General features: G+C 41.9%; 1 protein-coding gene across 1 annotated transcript in view; it reads left to right on the forward strand.

The window, feature by feature from the left end:
* The first annotated feature begins 7909 nt into the window (after positions 1-7909).
* The window catches only part of ndufs4 (NADH:ubiquinone oxidoreductase subunit S4), a 61081-nt gene continuing 47837 nt past the window's right edge, over positions 7910-21153 (forward strand). Inside the window, 4 exon segments of the mRNA XM_060906678.1 lie at positions 7910-7961; positions 7964-8017; positions 8020-8107; positions 20124-20199. Of these exon segments, the coding sequence (XP_060762661.1) occupies positions 7910-7961; positions 7964-8017; positions 8020-8107; positions 20124-20199 (270 nt within the window).

Genomic DNA, 21153 nt, shown 5'->3' on the forward strand with positions numbered 1-21153 from the left:
GGGTACACCCTGGACAAGTCGCCAGGTCATCACAGGGCTGACACATAGACACAGACAACCATTCACACTCACATTCACACCTACGGTCAATTTAGAGTCACCAGTTAACCTAACCTGCATGTCTTTGGACTGTGGGGGAAACCGGAGCACCCGGAGGAAACCCACGCGGACACGGGGAGAACATGCAAACTCCGCACAGAAAGGCCCTCGCCGGCCACGGGGCTCGAACCCGGACCTTCTTGCTGTGAGGCGACAGCGCTAACCACTACACCACCGTGCCGCCCCCTGGATAAAATCAAGTTGACTTATTTCTTAGCAGCATTATTTAACACGATCAGTTGATGGCCGAATGGAAGGAGGCATTCTGAGGAATGCACGCACCCGTGGCTTTACCTGGAACCCATGTTTCAGTTTTCTGAAAGGATTAAAGATTTGTTTTGTTTTAAATGTTTGCTTTGTTTGCCGAAAACGCATCACATCATGGCCTACAAAAACTTGCTATGCAACCTGTGGAAGCATATTGAGGTATATAAATGTTTTATTCTAAGAGAAAGCTTGCAATGAAGCTGTCTGTGCTTTAGAGCTAGTGATAATGTTGCAAAAGTAGCTATGCAGTCTGGTTAGTCAAATGACTTTTTATGGATTTACCCACCAAGTTGCCATCGCCTTGTCCACGACTAACGTTAACACACATCTAGTTAACTTGGACACTGTTAGTTAGCATGTAAACACGGAGTTACGCTAACATGAATAACGTTAACTTATCTGAAGTCCTTTCAGAAATATGTTTTAGCATAATCTTGCCAAATAAACAGAATGTAGAAATCCTTCTTTTCTAGTCGCGTTAGCTACTCAATATTATTTTGAGTTTGAAAAGAGTTTGCTAGCATGTCAGGTGGAGCTTCATTGACTAGCTAGCTTAAAGTGCATATCACAGGTAAATTCAGGAGCAAGATCAATGGAATTCTCCTATTTTATGTTAAACTTGGGTCAAATATCTGTCACATTTTGCATTTTGTGCAATTTTTTTACCTTGCGCAATACCAGAAAAATTCAGTTGAAATCAAGCCATTTGAGGCAAATTGGTCCACCTCTGAAAAAACTTGGCATTTGAATTTCCCGGCAAACATTGATTTTCGTGATGTCGCGTGCGGGACGCCTCCTTCTGAATCCTACGTCAGCGCTGGTTTGTTTATGAGAAAACGACCTGGTGGTTTTCTGCAAATTTCTTCAACGTTATCATGTAATTATTAAAATGGTTAACAGATGTATCGTAGGAGGGTGTAGCAACACCAATCTTGATGGGATTAGTACTCATCGTTTCCCAAAAGACCGGACAACGAGAGAGAAATGGGAGCGCTTGGTCTACACAGGCTGTGCACTGAAACCGTGCAAAGCTCTCGCAGCCTGCTGGCGCTTCCGCAGATAACGTCACGAATCTGGCTCCAGACTCCCTTGGGATTTTTCCAGACGCATTTTGTTATTTTAATTTTTTCTGCTGTAGACAGATGGCCTTGTGCAAAATTACCCTTCTGGACGAGTGTGTAAAGGGACATACTTTCATATTAAAAAAAAAACAAAATTGGTCCAGATTATGCACTTTAACGTTAAACCACCATGATGGCACAGCATGCATTCATTTTGTGAATTCACATTTCTGTCTTTGGTAACGGTATTAGGTTTTGTAAGCGTTGTGGCAATAATACAACAATGCGTTGACAGAAAATGTACTTTTAATACTTAAGTATTTGTAAAAGCAAGTACTTCAGTACTTTAACTTAAGTAAAAATTTGACTCGACAACTTTCACTTGTATCGGAGTAACATTTGACCAGTGGGATCTGTACTTTGACTTAAGTAATGAAGTTGGGTACTTTGTCCACCTCTACATCTCTGTAATGACATTATTTATGACCAGAGGTGGACAGTAACGAAGTACATTTACTTGAGTGCTGTACTTAAGTACACTTTTTGAGTATCTGTACTTTACTTGAGTATTAATTTTGTTGGAAACTTACAGTATGACTTTAACTTCACTACATTTGAAAGACAAATATCATAGTTTTTACTCCACTACATTTCTATGAAGGTCCTTGTTACTCGTTACTATGAAGCAGCTTTGAAAGTGGATGTTTTTTCTTTTCTTTTCTTTTCTAAAACGTGATTGGTTTTTTCGCAGGTGACACTAAGACAGCTGATCAGTAATCACTAGGGTCACATCACATCTATAGACTGTATAAAATCAAGCTCAGTGATTTCTCAGCAGCATTATTTGAACACAATCAGTTGATGGCAGAATGGGAGGAGGTGGTTCTTCTGTGGAATGCACGCAGCTATGGCTTTACCTACAGCCCATGTTTTCAGTTTTCTGAAAGGAATAAAGAGTCGTTTCGTTTTAAATGTTTGCTTTGTTTGCCTAAAACGGAGCACATCACGGCCTACAAAAACTTGCCGTCCAACCTGTGGAAGCATATTGAGGTCTGTAAACGTTTTATTCCAAGAGAAAGCTTCCAATGAAGTTGTCTGTGCTTTTAGAGCTAGCGATAATGCTGCAGTAGCTATGCAGTCTGGTTAGTCAAATGACTTTCTATCACGGGCGATTGCTCTAAGACAACGAGGGAGGCTCAGCCTCCTCTAAAAATGCCCTTATAACTTTAATGTGCGCGTGAGTTTCTCCCCCTCGTGACAGCGCAATGCAGCGCAGCCTCAGTGCACTTCAATGGCATTTGGGAGCTCTGTGCTTTTCAATCTCAAAATGCAAGACGATTATTGGACAAATACTGCGAAAATGCCCGCCTACGGACTCCCACGGACTCCCAGCCTCAGTGGACTTCAATGGCATTTGGGAGCTATGCGCTTTTCAATCTCAAAATGCAAGACGGTTATTGGACAAATACTGCGAAAACGCCCGCCCACGGACTCCGAGCCTCACATGGGAGGGACATGGCAGGTTCCGCGAGGAGACTGGTGATTGGTGAAAGCGGCCGGATATTTTCTTTGATTGACAGCTCATTTCAACTATAGACAGGCAGCGGTGAATCTCAGTTCAGTCCCATGCGGATTCGCAAGTGCTGTGGTGTATTGTAAGAGCTCAGCTTACATTTCGATTTCATTCATTACATACGGTTTCTACCAGCTTTTTTAGTTTGTATATATTTTCATTGTAAATAAAGTGTAAATATAGTGTTGTCAAGTTTGCTATCTTAGTTCCAGAAATTTCGTTTATTTGAGTGACTGAAGTTGAACTTGAGGGGGCTAGTCAGCTAGCAAGAAAGCTGCGCACGGATGCCAAGCGTTGCTGATTTAATTTTGGCGAAGCCATTTGCCAGTCTTCCTTTCGAGGAAAAAATTAAAATTAAAGAGACCAATGCCTCAAATTGACTTTGTGAAAAAGGTAGGGAATAATACTCGTTCCTTTCAGCTCTCCTGGTACGAGAAAGTGAATTGGCTAACAGCAAGTGACCCACATCAACAACAGTAAATAGGCTACTTTAGTAATATGTCATGGATGGACCAAAAATATAGAATCTATTTAAAATGTTTATGCTGAGTATATTATATTGGAATATATATTTTTCTGGATATGAATTAAACACAGCTACAATTTGGAAAACATTTTTAAACAAAAACATAGCCGAGAACATTTCACACTACAGACCTGGATTAAAAGTGAAGGGTTATCAAAATTGTCAATAAAACATTTCTCAGTCAAAATAAGTAAAATATAGGGGAAGTGTCATTGAATGAAATGTGTGGCACCCAGCTCTACTGCTGAGGTTCCTGACAAAGAGCTGCTTTCAATAATGATCAATTTTTAAACAACATGCCACAATTTTAAAATATAAAATGTTAAAATATACCCCTCCCCCCCAACACCACCATCATGTATATTGGACAGTAGGCTAATGGGCCAAAAGAACCTGTTATTTCACAGTTTGTGACCCTGCCAACAATCAGCCAGATCAGAGGCAAGAGTATGGGCAAAATTGATGTTTTTTCTTTTAAAATCTGGAAATATCGTAACCGACCAGCCTCCCCTGTTTGAAAGACTACCAGCCGCCACTGCTTTCTATGGATTTGCCCGCCAAGTTGCCATAAGCTTGTCCACGGGTAACGTTAACACATAGCTCGTTAACTTACTAGCTAGTAAGTTAGCATGTAAAAATGGAGTTACGCAAACATGAATAATGTTAACTTATCTGAAGTCCTTTCAGAAATGCTTTAACATAATCTTGCCAAATAAACAAAATGTAGAAATCTTTCTTTTCTACTAATGTTAGCTACCTAGTATGATTTTGAGTTTGAAAAGATTTTGCTAGTATGTCAGGTGGTTAGGTGGAGCTTTACTGACTGGCTAGCTTAACATTAAAGCACCATGATTCCAGAGACAGATTCATATATGCATGAATACATACACTTGCGCGCACACGAGACCTGTGAGATGGACAGTATTGTACTAGTCAGTCACAACAAATTGTTGGAATATTTTGTTTTGATGTCAGATGATGGCCTTGCATTTTTTTTTTGTCTTGCTTAAAGCAGTGTTGCTGTTGGGCAGTTATTAAGCTTGTGGTGTGGACTTGGGGTTGGATTGTCATTTTTATTTTCTGAGCAAGCTGCATTTACAGCTATTCCACTGTCTTCCTGATTAATATACACATACATGAGTGCACACACTGCCAGAGCTGGGTCAGAACACTACCATGCTGCTCTGTGGGGGTGGGGAGGAGCGTTACAATAAAAAAAAAGACAACAGTTCTTTTTCAGTTCAGTTGTGTTTCATTTTGCAACCCTCTACCAGGTGTTTATTCTACAGGTTCTACAAGTTAGTCAGTAAATCCAGTCGGTTGCTTCAGAGGCATTCGGTTTTGTAAGCGTTGTGGCAATAATACAACGATGTGTTGACAGAAAATGTACTTTTAATACTTAAAGTGCCATTCCACCATTGGATGTATTTTTTTGGCATAAAATACAATATATTTTATGACAACATGACTAGACAGAGAAATCTTTTAGCTTCAAAATGATATATCAAACATAATTTTTTGACAACGACAAGTATATTAATTTTGCGACCAAAGTCACCTACCCTTTTAATTTCCGCGCGGTAGTGAAACGTGATGTCATCTGCAGGTTCCCCTTCTTGTGTACCACGTCACGTGTGACGGGGCACTAGGGTTGCCACCTGTGTCTGACAAAAATCCTGGACATTTCGACCATCCAATCGACCTTTTTGCTTGTAAGCAACGGCGCCCTTCACACATCTAACCCAAGACAAAAATCGCCCTTCTACGCTGAAACTGTATTGCTCTAATTAGTAAAAATGACGCTTTTGCTAGTTATTTGTTTAGTTAATTGCTTTACATAATATAGCAGGTCTTCATTAGCCTGGCAAGCCAGACTAAATGTGAATATTTAGTCTGGCCTCGATCCGTAGACATTTCTGAAGCGGGTAAGAGGAACAAACCGCTGTCTTTCAAACTGTCTCTGTGCGTATAGGCCAACGCTCTGACCAATCAGCGCAACAGTGACTGTGACGTAGTCAGAGTGACAGAAAGCAGTGGGGGAGACCTTGAAATAAATAATTTTTCAAAATGCGTATTAATTAATAAACGTTCTAGATATTAAGAAGTTTGGAGATAATGACCACAAGTTTGGAGTCTGTACCACATACATAACATACACTCATTTTTTTTCCCCAAGTGTTTTTCAAGGGTTTGCTTAAACTGTTTTTGAGAGTTTTTATTTAGTGGTGTTTGGTGAAATAATTTCCCTTAAATTTAAAATAACGGGAAAATAAGAAACAATCAAAAAGTAATGTTTCAAAGCTGTTTATTAATTCTTCGTACTGCACAAACTAGCCCCATCCTTTTGGCTACGAGCGGAGCCAGCTGGTAGATCAGACTTTTGCCATAGCCGGTTGGCAAAACGGCGAAAACTTCCTTCTTGAAAAGGAATGAGCGGAGAGCCTCTTCCTGCTCATGTTTCAACGAAAACTCCAAGTCTAATTCTTCTGAAACTGATTCCAAAGCGGAGTCAAACGCGCGCTGTTCACTAGCCGTAGCCATCTTTCCTGCTGCGCTTTCTCCAGCGTCGCGCAGCTTTGTCGTCACTCCTGCAAAAGCCCGCCCAAAGAATCCAAACAAAAACCTTGCGTTGTGATTGGCGGGCACGATTTGATGCCCGGAGTGTTTTTGTTTACATGGTGCGAGGCTAGACCCACTCGCTAGGCAAAAATATTTTTGGCCGCTAGGCGGGTGGGTCTAGTTTACTAGGCTAGGTCTTCAGTATTTTGGTTTATTTCCAACAGTTTTTGGTTGTGGACAACTGGGGGCAGTAGTGGGCACAGGTAAAAGGGAAATACATAATTAAGTTCTGTTTGTTTGCTTATGTGGAATAAAAATAAATAATCTAATTTTTCATTGTATCTAAGAATACCTGAATGTAACAATGTAAGGTGTAGTGTCAAACAGCTTACCTGATTGCTTAGAGTGTGGTGTGTGCTTTGCTTGTGCTTGCCTGTGCCTCTGCTGCTCTTGGCTAAACAAATACATAGGAGGACATGGAACTGATATAACTGGGCACATACAGTACATACAGGAGTATGTTACTACACTACACTATTTCATTTAATTCACCAAAACCTTACCTAATCTTCCATTTATATTTGGTGTTTTTCTTTGCTGCTGCTATGAGTCCTGGCTGATTTTCAATGAATGTCTTGAACTCAGTACAGGACAACTGAAAGTTTAGCCTGACTTGAAGCTCAGCCTTCACCATTGCAACAGAGAGTCTGTTTCTTTTATCAGTCCAAGCCGGTTCCAGGCTGCACCAACTCTCTGCTGGGCCAGAGGAAAGAACCGCTTACGTCAGTGGGGGGGCGGAGTTGTTAAGACCAACAACAATAACAAGACCATGAAAGATCGCCATTTTTAAGCACCGAGAAGCAGCAGCTGTACAAACGAGAAGTCATCCATTATTATTATTATTATTGTTGTTGTTGTTGCTGCTGCTTCTTCCGTGTTTTTGCTTTGATATTCGCGCCAAGGTTTATGTAAACGTAGCGCCGTAACTGACGTATACAGCGACGTAAGTGACGTATACAGCGACGTAATGACGTATTCAGCGACGTGATGACGTGGCTCCGCTTAGTGGCACTTAGCACGGGCAAGCTATGGAAAAGCAAACTGGTTCTCAGCTGGCTCGCAAGTTGAAATACACATTTTGCCCATCATGTACAAAAAACCAGGACATTCAGTGTCCCGGATTTTTATTTTTTTTTTCCGGGACAGACCATGAAAATCCGGGACAATCAGGAAAAACCGGGACAGGTGGCAACACTACGGGGCACAGATTATCAGCAATGGCGGATAGAACGCGATTTCCACTTGTCGATTGCTGTGCCGATATTCACCATCGACCGTCTCCTTTGGGCATCACTCGCTATTTTCCTTCGCTTCTTTTCCGAAGCTGACAATCGCGTTCTATCCGCCATTGCTGATAATCTGTGCCACGTCACACATGATGTGGTACACAAGAAGGGGAACCTGCCGATGACATCACGTTTCACTACCGCGCGGAAATTAAAAGGGTAGGTGACTTTGGTCGCAAAATTAATATACTTGTCGTTGTCAAAAAATTATGTTTGATATATCATTTTGAAGCTAAAAGATTTCTCTGTCTAGTCATGTTGTCATAAAATATATTGTATTTTATGCCAAAGAATACATCCAATGGTGGAATGGCACTTTAAGTATTTGTAAAAGCAAGTACTTCAGTACTTTAACTTAAGTAAAAATTTGACTCGACAACTTTCACTTGTATCGGAGTAACATTTAACCAGTGGGATCTGTACTTTGACTTAAGTAATGAAGTTGGGTACTTTATCCACCTCTGTTTATGACGATAATATGCGCTTTGGGTTTGTTTTGATGTTTGGAAGAATCCTGTTTTTACTTCAAGTTAAGAAATCGCGTTTGGGAGCTTTTTGGCCTCAATGGGACGCCGTAGAGTTGTGTCCGATCCGGCAATATGGCGGCTTCAATGTCACTCTTGTCGGGTTTGAGCCGAATTTGTTTTCGCCATTCAATCACAAAAACATCACTAAGGTAATAACGAGTGTTTTTAATTACTGTATAATGTGAGTATTTTGTGCAGGTTATTTAACTTGTCAAATAGGATGTGGATATTTAGCAAAACAACAGGCTGCCGTTAGCATAGCATAGCTTCATTAGATTCCGGCTCGTATTTAAATATATTTATTTTACACGAAGTTAGAGTTTAAGTTGTCCAAAATTACTTTATTATTTAGCACGATTAGTATTTGTCTGTTAGGGTTAATTAGTTTAATGGCTCCTAATTCAGTTCTGGTGAGCTAAACGAGCTAGCAAGCGAAAAAGAACAGTGGAAAGGCTACACTAAATAAACAGCTCATATCGTAAATACATCATAAAGAGAAAGACTTTAGTCTCTCCGAGTAAAACAGAAACATAAAACTGCTTTAGGAGCAGCCTTTCAGATTTCCTGCTGTGTTGGGTCACAATGCTGCCAGTTCTTTTCAGGGGAAAGTAGCTAGTGCATGTCAGAAAAGACACCAGATTTCGTCATAACCTAATTTGCATATTAATTGAGCAGTCATGGTTATTTGCATATAAAACATGTTAGGTTATAGTTTTATTAGAATGAAATATTAAATTATTTTTGAGTAGCAGTCATCAAGTTGGGTTGTCGCGCCACAAACATCATCTTCTTGGTATTATTATTCATTACACAACAGCTACCTATCAGGAAGGTTGAAGGTTCTCACAGACCTCCATCAAAAACATGAAGCCCGCTGATCTCGTCTCTTCATACTGCTTGTTCACGCAGTGTCAGGACGACATCGCACACTCGGAGGAAAGCTCGTATCTGCCCATCTCTGCGCACATCAGCTCGCAGACACCCAGGATTGGCTCGTGCCACTGTAATTGACGGGTGAGAGAGTATGCCGCCCCTCCCACCCTGAGAGCACAGCCGGCTTGGGCTTCCAGCCATGGATGGCTGCGGCATCACTGGGATTCAAACTCATGATCTATGTATAACAGGGTGGATGCTTTTCTCTTGTGCCACTCAGGAGTATTATTATTATTATTATTAATAAAAAATCTGAATTCTATCAATAACAGACAATATGAAATAGTTGATAAAGGTAACATTCACAGATGGAGTTACATTGTTTTGATTGCTTGTAAATATGTCAAGAAGAGATTTTAAAATGAAGAACAAGTATGTGGGTGGGACAAATGCTGACAAGTGGTGATTTGGCCACTGGAAACGCTGGCAAGCAGTGATATTTTTGGCCGCTGGAAACGCTGGCGAGTGGTGATTATTTTTTTTGTTCTCTGGAAACACTGGTGAGCGGTGATTTGGCCACTGGAATCGCTGGCGAGAAGTGATTTTTTTCTTTTTTTTTTTGGCCACACTGGAAATGCTGGTGAGCGGTGATATTTTTTGGCCGCTGGAAATGCTGGTGAGCGGTGATTATTTTTTGGCCACTGTAAGAGCTGGCAAGCAGTGATATTTTTTCAGCCACTGTAAGAGCTGGCGAGCGGGGATTTTTTTTGGCCACTGGAAACACTGGCAAGCAGTGATATTTTTTCGGCCACTGTAAGAGCTGGCGAGCGGGGATATTTTACGGCCACTGTAAGAGCTGGCGAGCGGGGATATTTTTCGGCCACTGTAAGAGCTGGCGAGCGGGGATATTTTTCGGCCACTGTAAGAGCTGGCGAGCGGGGATATTTTTCGGCGACTGTAAGAGCTGGCGAGCGGGGATATTTTTCGGCCACTGTAAGAGCTGGCGAGCGGGGATATTTTTCGGCCACTGTAAGAGCTGGCGAGCGGGGATATTTTTCGGCCACTGTAAGAGCTGGCGAGCGGGGATATTTTTCGGCCACTGTAAGAGCTGGCGAGCGGGGATATTTTTCGGCCACTGTAAGAGCTGGCGAGCGGGGATATTTTTCGGCCACTGTAAGAGCTGGCGAGCGGGGATATTTTTCGGCCACTGTAAGAGCTGGCGAGCGGGGATATTTTTCGGCCACTGTAAGAGCTGGCGAGCGGGGATATTTTTCGACCACTGGAAACGCTGGTGAGCGGTGATTTTTTTTTTTTTTGTTCTCTGGAAACGCTGGCGAGCGGTGAAATTGGCCACTGGAAACGCTGGCGAGAGGTGTTTTTTTTTTTTTTTTCTCTGGAAATGCTGGCGAGCGGTGATTTATTTTTTCGGCTGCTGGAAACACTGGCGACCGGTGATTCGGCCACTGGAAACGCTGGCGAGCGGGGATGTGATTCGGCCACTGGAAACGCTGGCGAGCGGGGATGTGATTCGGCCGCTGGAAACGCTGGCGAGCGGGGATTTTTAAAAAATTGTATTTTATTATTTTTTTTAATTTATTTTTTTTCACCACTGGAAACACTGGCTCATTCAAAGTGCAAGTCACTCAGGCTTTAGACATTAGTGGTAAGTTGGCCTCACTGGCTGTCTCAACTCGTATAAAAAGCAGCTCTGATGCGAGCTGAAGAGTTGTATTTGAGTGCAGGACAGTTGCTAACATCTGCTCAAAAAGTAGATTTGTCACTTGGCTCTTTTTTTTTAAACTGCTAATGTTGTCTAAAATCTAATCTAGGCCAACAATCTAGACGAAAACTCTCTCTGCAGCACTGGTTAAAGCTACAGTCCAACAGTTCGGTATTAATGTATCGAAGAATGACCTTGACTAGCAAGTGCCGTGGGTTAATCACTTTTAATCTTCATTTATTCATCGTAAACACTTATCAAATCCGAATTTGTACATTCTAACATGGTCACTAAATCTATATCAATTCCACTTTGAGACACGTTAAATATATAGAAATGTGATTATCTTTTAAGGACTGCGTTTTCATTATTGCTGTGAGAAGTTAGCAGTTGGCTGCTGCTCATTAACAATCTGAAACGTGAGTAATAACGGTCTGGTGTAGCGTTGTTATGGTATCAGTGTTTCACAGTTAGTTATAGTGTATGATTACCTCACAGGTGACTTTTTCAAAATATCACTTAAAATACATTTTCGTCTATTACTATCTTTTTTTAACCTGATCAAGTGCTGTAGTGAATCTCATCCCTTTTGTGTCTGGCTGCAAAACTTTTTGCAAAGTCTCTGCTCTGGGCTCCGCCTAAATTCTACTGCATTAACATTAGGGGATGTGGACTGCACCAAAAACCCTTTTAAGGGGTGTTCACATGGCACATATTTGCATCGATGCTGCACCGATGTATTTTGTTGCGATATATCTTACACCGGTGTAAATTTTGTGGCGCGTTCACGCGTCACAAACCTGCTTGCTAGAGAAAAGCGTGTTAGCACTGGTGCAGCCCCACTTGCGTTCACACGGCAGTTTTTGCGACCGTGCTATACGATAGTAATAATGCGGAAATGAAATATGCGCATGCGTGAAAATGTACTTCCTTTTCCCGGTTGTCATGGCATCACCAAGTGCCGGGAAAACAACGTGGATGAAGACACCAGTGTTGCCAGATACTGCTGACGTTTTCCAGCCCAAAATATGTTCAAATCCGCCAAAATGCACTTAAAACCGCCCAATCTGGCAACACTGGAAGACACGCAGTTCTGTTGTTGTTGATATTCGCCATTTTGGAAGCGCAAAATACCAGGACGCAAATTATGCAATGCCCGTATGTAATCAACTCTCCTCACGCGTAGCGAGTCTACCCCTGTAGCGTTCAGACGTCCCATTTTATATCGGTGCTGCCCCGCAAACTAGCATTTACTCCGGAGTAAATTTCTTAAACCACCTCCCGAGCAGGGTTAGATTTGCACCGGTTTAAGCAGCTTTCAGGGGCTACACCGGTATAACTTTGTACCGTGTGAATGCTCTACCGGGGCAGCCCCGGTGCTACACCGGAGTAAAAGTTGCCGTGTGAACACCCCTTTAGTTGTGTAATCTGCTAAAATGTGTTGCTCTGTCTGCTGCGAGTCCTAGGATATTGGAACTTCTTCATACTTGACAGTGATCAAATGCAGAGAAGACAAACAACACAACTATCTATTTTTATTATGAATGTCATCACAAGATTGGGCTTTCAGTGATTTCGTTGAACTGTTTCTTTTCCTGTGGCAGAATGATTGTCCAACATCTTTAATAGAACAAAAAATCCCAAGAATTTGGTGCACAAGTTTTAATTTATTTAATTAATTAATTTTTGGTTTCATGAAATCAACACCGGGGTCAAAAGTATATTAATGCAGCGGTGCTCAAAGTTCCAAAATGTCTTTCAGTTGGCCAAGGCCTCTTAAGTTCGTGTTAGTGGTCATACTGTACTTGATGACAGTTGGAAACTTCTCTGTGCCAACATTTAAGAGTTTGTTTGACAAGTGCAAGTTTATTGGGAGGTGTAGTCACTTTGCCAGGGTCTGGAAGAAGACCCAATCTGTCACTTCTAGATGAGAGGAAATTGGTTCAGATGGTTAGGAACATCCCAGGAACCAGCACAGACTTGCCATGAACTGGAAGCTGCTGGAACACTGTCTACAGTCGAGCAAGTTTTACATCACCATCGACTAAGAGGCTGCCATCCAAGAAAGAAGCCCCTGCTCCAAAATTGACAAATCAGGTTGTTTGGCCGCAATGACCAGAGGTATGTTTGGAGGAGTAATGTTGCGGCATTCAACCCCGATTACACTGTACTAACTGCTAAGCATGGTGAAACAGAGTATATGGAATAATGAATAAGGACTACCTATAAATTCTTCAGCATAACCTCGATCCCTCAGAGACTTGGACACGATTGGGTTTTCCAACAAGACGGTGACCCCAAACGCACATCAGAGCAGGTTGTGGAGGATAAAGCAGGCTAATATTAAGCTTTTGGAAAAGCCTTCCCAAAGTCCTGACCTCAACCTGATGGAAAATATGTGGACTGGGCTTAAAAGTCAGATCTATGCCAGGAAACCAACAAATTTAATGTCACTTGACTAATTCTGCCAAGAAGAGGGATCAAATATCTAACCAGAATTCTGCCAGAAGCTTGTTGATGGCTACCAAAAGCGTCTGGTCCAGGTGGAACTTGCGAAGGGACATTTAATCAAATATTAGTTGTGCTGAATGTATAATTTTGACCCTGTGTTGATTTCATAAACCCAAAATAAATTAAAACTTGTGCACCACGGTCTTATTTTTTCTGTTAAAGATGTGTGTTGTACGATCACTCTACCACAGAAATAGAACACTTCAAAGAAATCACTGTTGCCATGACGTGTGTATTATTTCTATCCACATTCGCTGGATATGAGCAATCACGTGCTCTGATTGGCTACACTACTACTAGGCTATCAGCTTATATACCGTGAGTAGAGAAAAACAAAATGGTGGAGCGTGTTGCTGAACCAACCGAGGACGAAATAAAAACTTTACTTGAAAACAAAACCTCAAAAATTACCAACAAAAAGCAACAAAATATGGATTAAAAGTATTTGATGGTAAGAACGTATCCTTTTTCAAGAATTATTATTATTATTATAGCATTTTTATCCCCTGCTGGCCAAAAGGCTTGAAGGGTATTATGTCGTGGCGATTTCCATCCGTCCATCCTGAGAAGGGTGCTCACTTTCTGAAATCAACTCCTCTCACAATTTTTGGAGGAATTTTACGAAACTTGGCGGGATTCTTTACAAATTGTAATTTTGTTAAATCGGGTCAAATTTTACCAGAGTTACAGCCCTTGATTAACAAAATTATACTTTGATAATTTCATGAGAGTGTGTTTTCCTTCTGAAATCAACTCCTCTCACAGTTTTGGAGGAATTTCACCAAACTTGGCAAAAGGCTTCGTTATATGTCGGTAATACACACATTGAAATTTTGTTAAATTCGGTCGCATTTTACCAGCGTTACAGCCCTTGATTAACAACCTTGTACTTTCACAATTTCATGAAGGTGTGCTCGCCTTCTGACATCAACGCCTCTCACAATTTTTGGACGAATTTCTCAAAGCTTGGCGAAAGGCCTTGTTATATGACGGTAATACGCATATTGCGATTTAATTTCGTTTGTGAAAATTTTACCAGAGTTTTGACCTTTGATTAAATAACTTGGACTTTCACAATTTCATGAGGGTGTACGTTCTTCTGAAATCAACTCCTCTCATAATTTGTGGAGGAATTTCACCAAACTTGGCAAAAGGCTTTGTTATATGACAGTTATACGCACATTGAAATTTCGTTTAATTTGGGCAAATTTTATCAGAGTTATACTCTTGATTATTAACAAACTTGTACTTTGCCAATTTCATCAAAGTGTGCTTGCTTTCTGAAATCAACTTCCCTCACAAGTTTTATTCCCCTCTGGCCGAAAGGCCCGAAGGGGGATTATGTCGTGGCGATGTCCGTCTGTCCGTCCCAGGAAGGGTACTCGCCTTCTGAAATCAACTCCTCTCACAATTTTTGGAGGAATTTCACGAAACTTGACCGGATTCTTTGTTATATGTCGGTAATGCGCATATTGCAATTTCATTCAAGTCAGTTGCATTTTACCAGAGTTATGGCAGTTACCAGCTGGGGATATTGTGCTCTCAGAGAACTCTTGTTCACAAATTGCTACTGTCATTTCACCGGTTTGTTTACATTCTAAGTGGAAATGATTTTGTCAGACTTGTAAATAGGGCTGTGCGATATATCGAATATACTCGATATATCGCCGAAAATTCTGTGTGCGATACATAAAATTATTATATCGTAACTATCGAGTATTTTATGGTCATCTTCCGACTTGCGTTCGTTTCGTGTTTGTTGCGTTTGTTTAAAACATTTTCCGGTGGTTTCCTCCCTGTCCCTCAGGCAGTAACGTGAGAGGCTGCCTAAGGGTAAAGAAAACAATAATGTCACGCACTCGCCAACCAATCCCGGGCGACATCTCGGTGCTGAAAGGAACTTCCGGGAAGATTTTCTAGTGTCGGTTGTGTTGCCAGATTGGGCGGTTTTAAGTGCGTTTTGGCGGGTTTTGAACATATTTTGGGCTGGAAAACGTCAGCAGTATCTGGCAACACTGCCGGCGGGAAGATTTCCTAGTTCCGGTTTACAGCGCTGACTTAGTTCGTGCAATCGCTGATTTTACATAGGCTGCCATGTAAGCTCCGTCAGTTTCAGCGACAAATTAAAAATGGAAGCGGACGAATTGGTTCCTCAAAGAACTAGTAAGGCCATTATTAAAAAATGTTCTGTTTCCGGTCCACCGGCCGGGTGAGTGCCGTTTGTGCGGGTGAAATTTTTTTTTTAAACGCCAGTTTTTCGACATTTTTTTCGGGTTCGTAAATCTAAAATCGAACTTGACATTTTCTGCATTCCCAGGGCTTTCCAGTAAGGCTCATACTAGCCAGCCATGACAAATAAGTAGCCAGCCGGGGGGGAGTAAACACAAAATAAACTCCTGTGCACGCAGTTCCCAGGATTAAATGTATTTTCCACAGACCATTTATTTATTCACTTTACTCAAATACAAAGTAAAATGGCAGTAAATCTTCTTTCTTTTCTTGTGTATTGCATCATGAGGCGTTCCTGGCTTGTAAATCTCTTATTTTCGGTGCATGACACATTCACGCAACTGAGCATGCGCCGAGTGCGCGCGCACACCGCATGTCGGGGCGCGGATGAGTTCCTCTCCCTTGATCAGCGGTTCAGTTTGACATTATTGTCAGTCCGTTAGATAAACATTTAATTTTATTAAAATCGAAAATTAATATTTAGAGCCTGTGGGCTACAAAAATAGTCATTAAAGTAGCCGGCTGGACTTAATTGTGTGGCCGGCAGCCGGCGCTTGTGGAAAGCCCTGTCGAATCAGCTCTGCACATGCGCCGTGCGGCACAAAAAAATGGCAGCCACCATGAAGGAAGGAGATCCGGAGTTTTCAAACATTTGCTTAAGTGTGAAATCGCAAAATGGTATTCTAGCGAACAGCAAAATAGTAAAGATTCAGAAAAACAAATCATTCAGTGATCATTTTAATAGTGTAATTTCATCCGAACTAGGCCTAACGCTCGATTTAGAACTACAAAAAGTCCGTGTGTCGGACATTTTAAGTACCTTTGTAAAAGTTTTGCAAATGTTGCAGTCAGCATTTAAAATGCTAACTTAAAGTTTTTGTACAAGTTTCAGTTGCTTTAACTGTCATATTTTATTAAATGTGTCTGCTTTTGTAATAAAAAAAAGTACTGAAAGAAAAAGCCAACACAGCATTGCGATTTCTTATCCATCCATATATAATAAAAAAAAAAAATCCCTCCCTCCCGACTGAAATTTTTTTTTGCCCACCCGGTGGACAGGAAACGAATTTTTTTTTAAGGATGGCCTAAGGGGTCAGTCATCTGGCATTTTTTGGATATCGCGAGGAGGACGTGGAACAGCAAATGCCAGTTTGTAAAGTGTGCAAAAAACCCCCCTGTCATCACGAAAGGCAGCAGCCGGAATTATACACATCTGACAGGCAGAGCCAGAAAACATTCAGTTCAAAAGTGTGCAAAGAGAAAAATTATGTTTTGCAGATCTCTCTCTTCTCTCCCTCAATCTCTCTCTCTCTCTATTGTGAATGTTCCAGTGGTTCTCAGTAGTCAGGTTAATAGCTTGGAGGTCTATTTTTTTTTTAAATAATTTAATGAATGAGCACTTTTCTTATTTAGGCTAAATGTCTCTCTCAGTGTTGAGCTTGCACTTTATTGGTTTGAGCTCTGAGCAGCTCTGTATTGTGTCGCCCCTTTGTTGCAATTTTCAAGATTGTTTTTGCAGTTTGTGCCACATCTTTGTTGAATAAAAATAGTCTTATTTCAATTCAATTGTGATTAATCACCAACATGAAAATTTAAAATGTGTTGTTGAAAACCACCTGTAAAGTTAACCAAGAATGTTATTTAATCTGCAGGGATTGTAGTGAAAACAGTAAAGAGTAAAAGTTAGATTTCATGGGGTCCTTTAGAGGAGATTTAAAGGAACAGTCCACCGTATTTCCATAATGAAATATGCTCTTATCTGAATTGAGACGAGCTGCTCCGTACCTGTCCGAGCTTTGCGCGACCTCCCAGTCAGTCAGACGCAGTCAGACGCGCTGTCACTCCTGTTAGCAATGTAGCTAGGCTCAGTATGGCCAATGGTATTTTTTGGGGCTGTAGTTAGATGCGACCAAACTCTTCTGCGTTTTTCCTGTTTACATAGGTTTATATGACCAGTGACATGAAACAAGTTCAGTTACACAAATTGAAACGTAGCGATTTTCTATGCTATGGAAAGTCCGCACTATAATGACAGGCATACTAACACCTTCGGCGCGCTTCGGCAGCGCATTGATACGGAGCTCAGATATCAATGCGCTGCCGAAGCGCGCAGAAGGTGTTAGTATGCCTGTCATTATAGTGCGGACTTTCCATAGCATAGAAAATCGCTACGTTTCAATTTGTGTAACTGAACTTGTTTCATGTCACTGGTCATATAAACCTATGTAAACAGGAAAAACGCAGAAGAGTTTGGTCGCATCTAACTACAGCCCCAAAAAATACCATTGGCCATACTGAGCCTAGCTACATTGCTAACAGGAGTGACAGCGCGTCTGACTGCGTCTGACTGACTGGGAGGTCGCGCAAAGCTCGGAGAGGTACGGAGCAGCTCGTCTCAATTCAGATAAGAGCATATTTCATTATGGAAGTACGATGGATTGTTCCTTTAAATATATCAAGATATATATCGTATATCGTGAAATGGAGAAAATGTATCGGGATATTCATTTTTTCCCCATATCGCACAGCCCTACTTGTAAACAATTACCTGATTGGTCAGAAGTTTTATCGGATCAGGTCCAGGCCTGGGCGGCACGGTGGTGTAGTGGTTAGCGCTGTCGCCTCACAGCAAGAAGGTCCTGGGTTCGAGCCCCGTGGCCGACGAAGGCCTTTCTGTGCGGAGTTTGCATGTTCTCCCCGTGTCCGCGTGGGTTTCCTCCGGGTGCTCCAGTTTCCCCCACAGTCCAAAGACATGCAGGTTAGGTTAACTGGTGACTCTAAATTGACCGTAGGTGTGAATGTGAGTGTGAATGGTTGTCTGTGTCTATGTGTCAGCCCTGTGATGACCTGGCGACTTGTCCAGGGTGTACCCCGCCTTTCGCCCGTAGTCAGCTGGGATAGGCTCCAGCTTGCCTGCGACCCTGTAGAACAGGATAAAGCGGCTACAGATAATGAGATGAGATGAGATGAGGTCCAGGCCTGGAAAAATCTCTCCAGAAGCAATCTCACCGATACGGATAAACTCAGGCCTGGGCTATAGGTATCGTTATCGGTCTGGTCTGAACATCAACCACAAACTGCATGGGACTGATTTATTTATAGTTGTAATTATCATTATCGGTATTGTTGAACCAGGCCTTAAAGATGGGTAAACATGAAATGATGCATTTGAGGTTAGTATAATCTCTGTGGAAAAATATTTTGGATTTCTTGAAGTTGTATTGGATATTTCTTGGAATAAGCCTGCATTATGATACGCACTTTGAGCTCAGGGTGAGATTATACTAATTCACGACTCAGACTTTTTTTTTTTTTTGGGTCGTTTCATGTTGTGACTTCATGTCACTCATATTGCAGCTGAGTAATTGCAATGAATTGTTTGAGCAAAGTACCTTAATTAGGAAACGTTTTCCTTTTTCACCACCACGTTTTTCAAGTTTAGTTTTCACATGGGGCGGCACGGTGGTGTAGTGGTTAGCGCTGTCGCCTCACAGCAAGAGGGTCCGGGTTCGAGCCCCGTGGCCGGCGAGGGCCTTTCTGTGCGGAGTTTGCATGTTCTCCCCGTGTCCGTGTGGGTTTCCTCCGGGTGCTCCGGTTTCCCCCACAGTCCAAAGACATGCAGGTTAGGTTAACTGGTGACTCTAAATTGACCGTAGGTGTGAATGTGAGTGTGAATGGTTGTCTGTGTCTATGTGTCAGCCCTGTGATGACTTGGCGACTTGTCCAGGGTGTACCCCGCCTTTCGCCCGTAGTCAGCTGGGATAGGCTCCAGCTTGCCTGCGACCCTGTAGAACAGGATAAAGCGGCTAGAGATAATGAGATGAGATGAGTTTTCACATGGGGTAATTTCTTTTAACTTGCGCTTGCACATTGAACAATGTATTGCATGTTAAAGACAACATGGTAAATTAAATATATGTGCAGATGAGTTAAAGAGCAGCAGATGGTTTCGTAAGGACTTAAGAATTTCAGGCAATTTCTCAAAACTGAGCTCGACTTTCTTAAATGTGTTCAAGTCCTGATTCTACACTGTTTGCAAAGTTTGCATCTGCAAAAGTTCACTTCATATAAAGACCACGTAGCTGTCTTATTAAACCAAATAATGGCAGCTTGCATGCTTGTGTTGCCTGAAAGGAATCGCTCTCTGTCTGTCTGTCTCTCTCTGTCTGTCTGTCTGTCTGTCTGTCTCTCTCTCTCTCTCTCGCGCTCTCTTTGTCTGTCTTGCTCGCTTGCTCTCTCTCTCTCTCTCTGTCTTGCTCTCTTTGTCTCATGCTCTCTCTGTCTCGCTCTCTGTCTTGCTGTCTTTGTCTGTCTTGCTCTCTTTCTGTCTTGCTCTCTGTCTCGCGTTTTTTCTCTCTCTGTCTCTCTCTTGCGCACGCTCTCTTTGTCTGTCTTGCTCGCTTGCTCTCTCTCTGTCTCGCTGTCTGTCTTGCTGTCTTTGTCTCACTCTCTTTCTGTCTCTCTCTCTCTCTCTCTCTCTGTCTCTGTCAGGAGAGATGTGAGAAAGGTCACTGAAGTTTTCCCTGGCATTAGCTTCTGTTCGTGACAAACCGGCTACCACACATTTTTCTCATGCTGCTGTTCTCGGGAGACTCTTGCTCCAAAATGCTCTGGTGGTAACTGTGGGTCGGTGAGCCGACATAAAAGTGCTGTCTGTTGCTAACTGGCTAATGGGAGCGTGCCAGAAAACCAGCAGACAGAAGTAATAGGAGCGATTCAGCATGCGCTTCTCGCTCCCTATTCTGCCACAGCATTGTGGTCGCCTTTGTTTACTTTAGTGATTATTTTTCATTTCAGTCTCATTTTCCCCCCTCAAACTTCCTGTCTTGCAGGTCAGTTAGCACATCAGGATGTCTGGCGCAGAAACAAGGGCAAGAGTCGCAGCTCATCACAGTGGATGAGAAACTGGTAAGAGTGAACATGCTGTGTTGGGTGTTAATGATTTGTTGACGGGGGGAGTTGATTCAGCTCAGGTTTCATTTTTTTGTCAAGTTTATTTAAAACAAATGTCTGTGGGCAAGACTATATAGGTAGAAACAGCAGTTTTGGTCATATGAGACAGAAAATATCACTCTTTTTGTGCACTCGTGTCCACTGCATTATCTTTAAGTTAGAACTTTTAAAGGTGTTAAGCTTCACATCATTGGCACAATCATGGCATGGATCTGAAAACCTTGTTTCCTGTTCAACATGTCAAGTTATGTGGCATACCAGTACCTTAACAAACCTTATAAACTATACTTACTCAAGCAGAAGCACATTTAATCATGTTCTATTTTTATTATACGTATTTAAAATCAGTTTTTTCTACATTCGGAGCCAAAAATCTCACTTTCTAGTGAACAGTTTTCCATGTACATTCTTATACTAGATTAGAAAGATATTCCAGAAGTTGTTCCCAAAATGTTCATGATTGTTGGATTTATGTTAGATTTATACTTAACAAATAAAACAAACCATCAGAGAATGTCCACAAGTGTCAACGACCGGCGATTTTCTCCGCCTATGCAGACGGTCTGCGCCGGCTACTCGATCCCAGAAAAAACAAACAAACTTGCCTTTCAATGTTCAAATGATTTATATCGTATCTGCTGCCTAGTCTGGTTAACACCAGACCATATCACAAGTGAAATATGGTCCGGAATCCGCCTATTGAATTTCTCGTAGGGGAGGTGTGGTTTACGATTGTCAACGGCCGTTTATTGGACGTTGTGAATGTCTATCATTTGGCGTATACGTAGCCCATGGCCAATCATGGCAGTTCTACCCGGTGACGTAGTTAGAGCGACGAAGAAGGCGAAGAGGCAACTCTTGATAGCATTTTCCTGCTCTGGACCAAGCTGTGCCGCAGAAATCCCGAGA

The sequence above is a fragment of the Neoarius graeffei genome, chromosome 24 (assembly GCF_027579695.1).
Source record: "Neoarius graeffei isolate fNeoGra1 chromosome 24, fNeoGra1.pri, whole genome shotgun sequence".
NCBI classification, from domain to species: domain Eukaryota; kingdom Metazoa; phylum Chordata; class Actinopteri; order Siluriformes; family Ariidae; genus Neoarius; species Neoarius graeffei.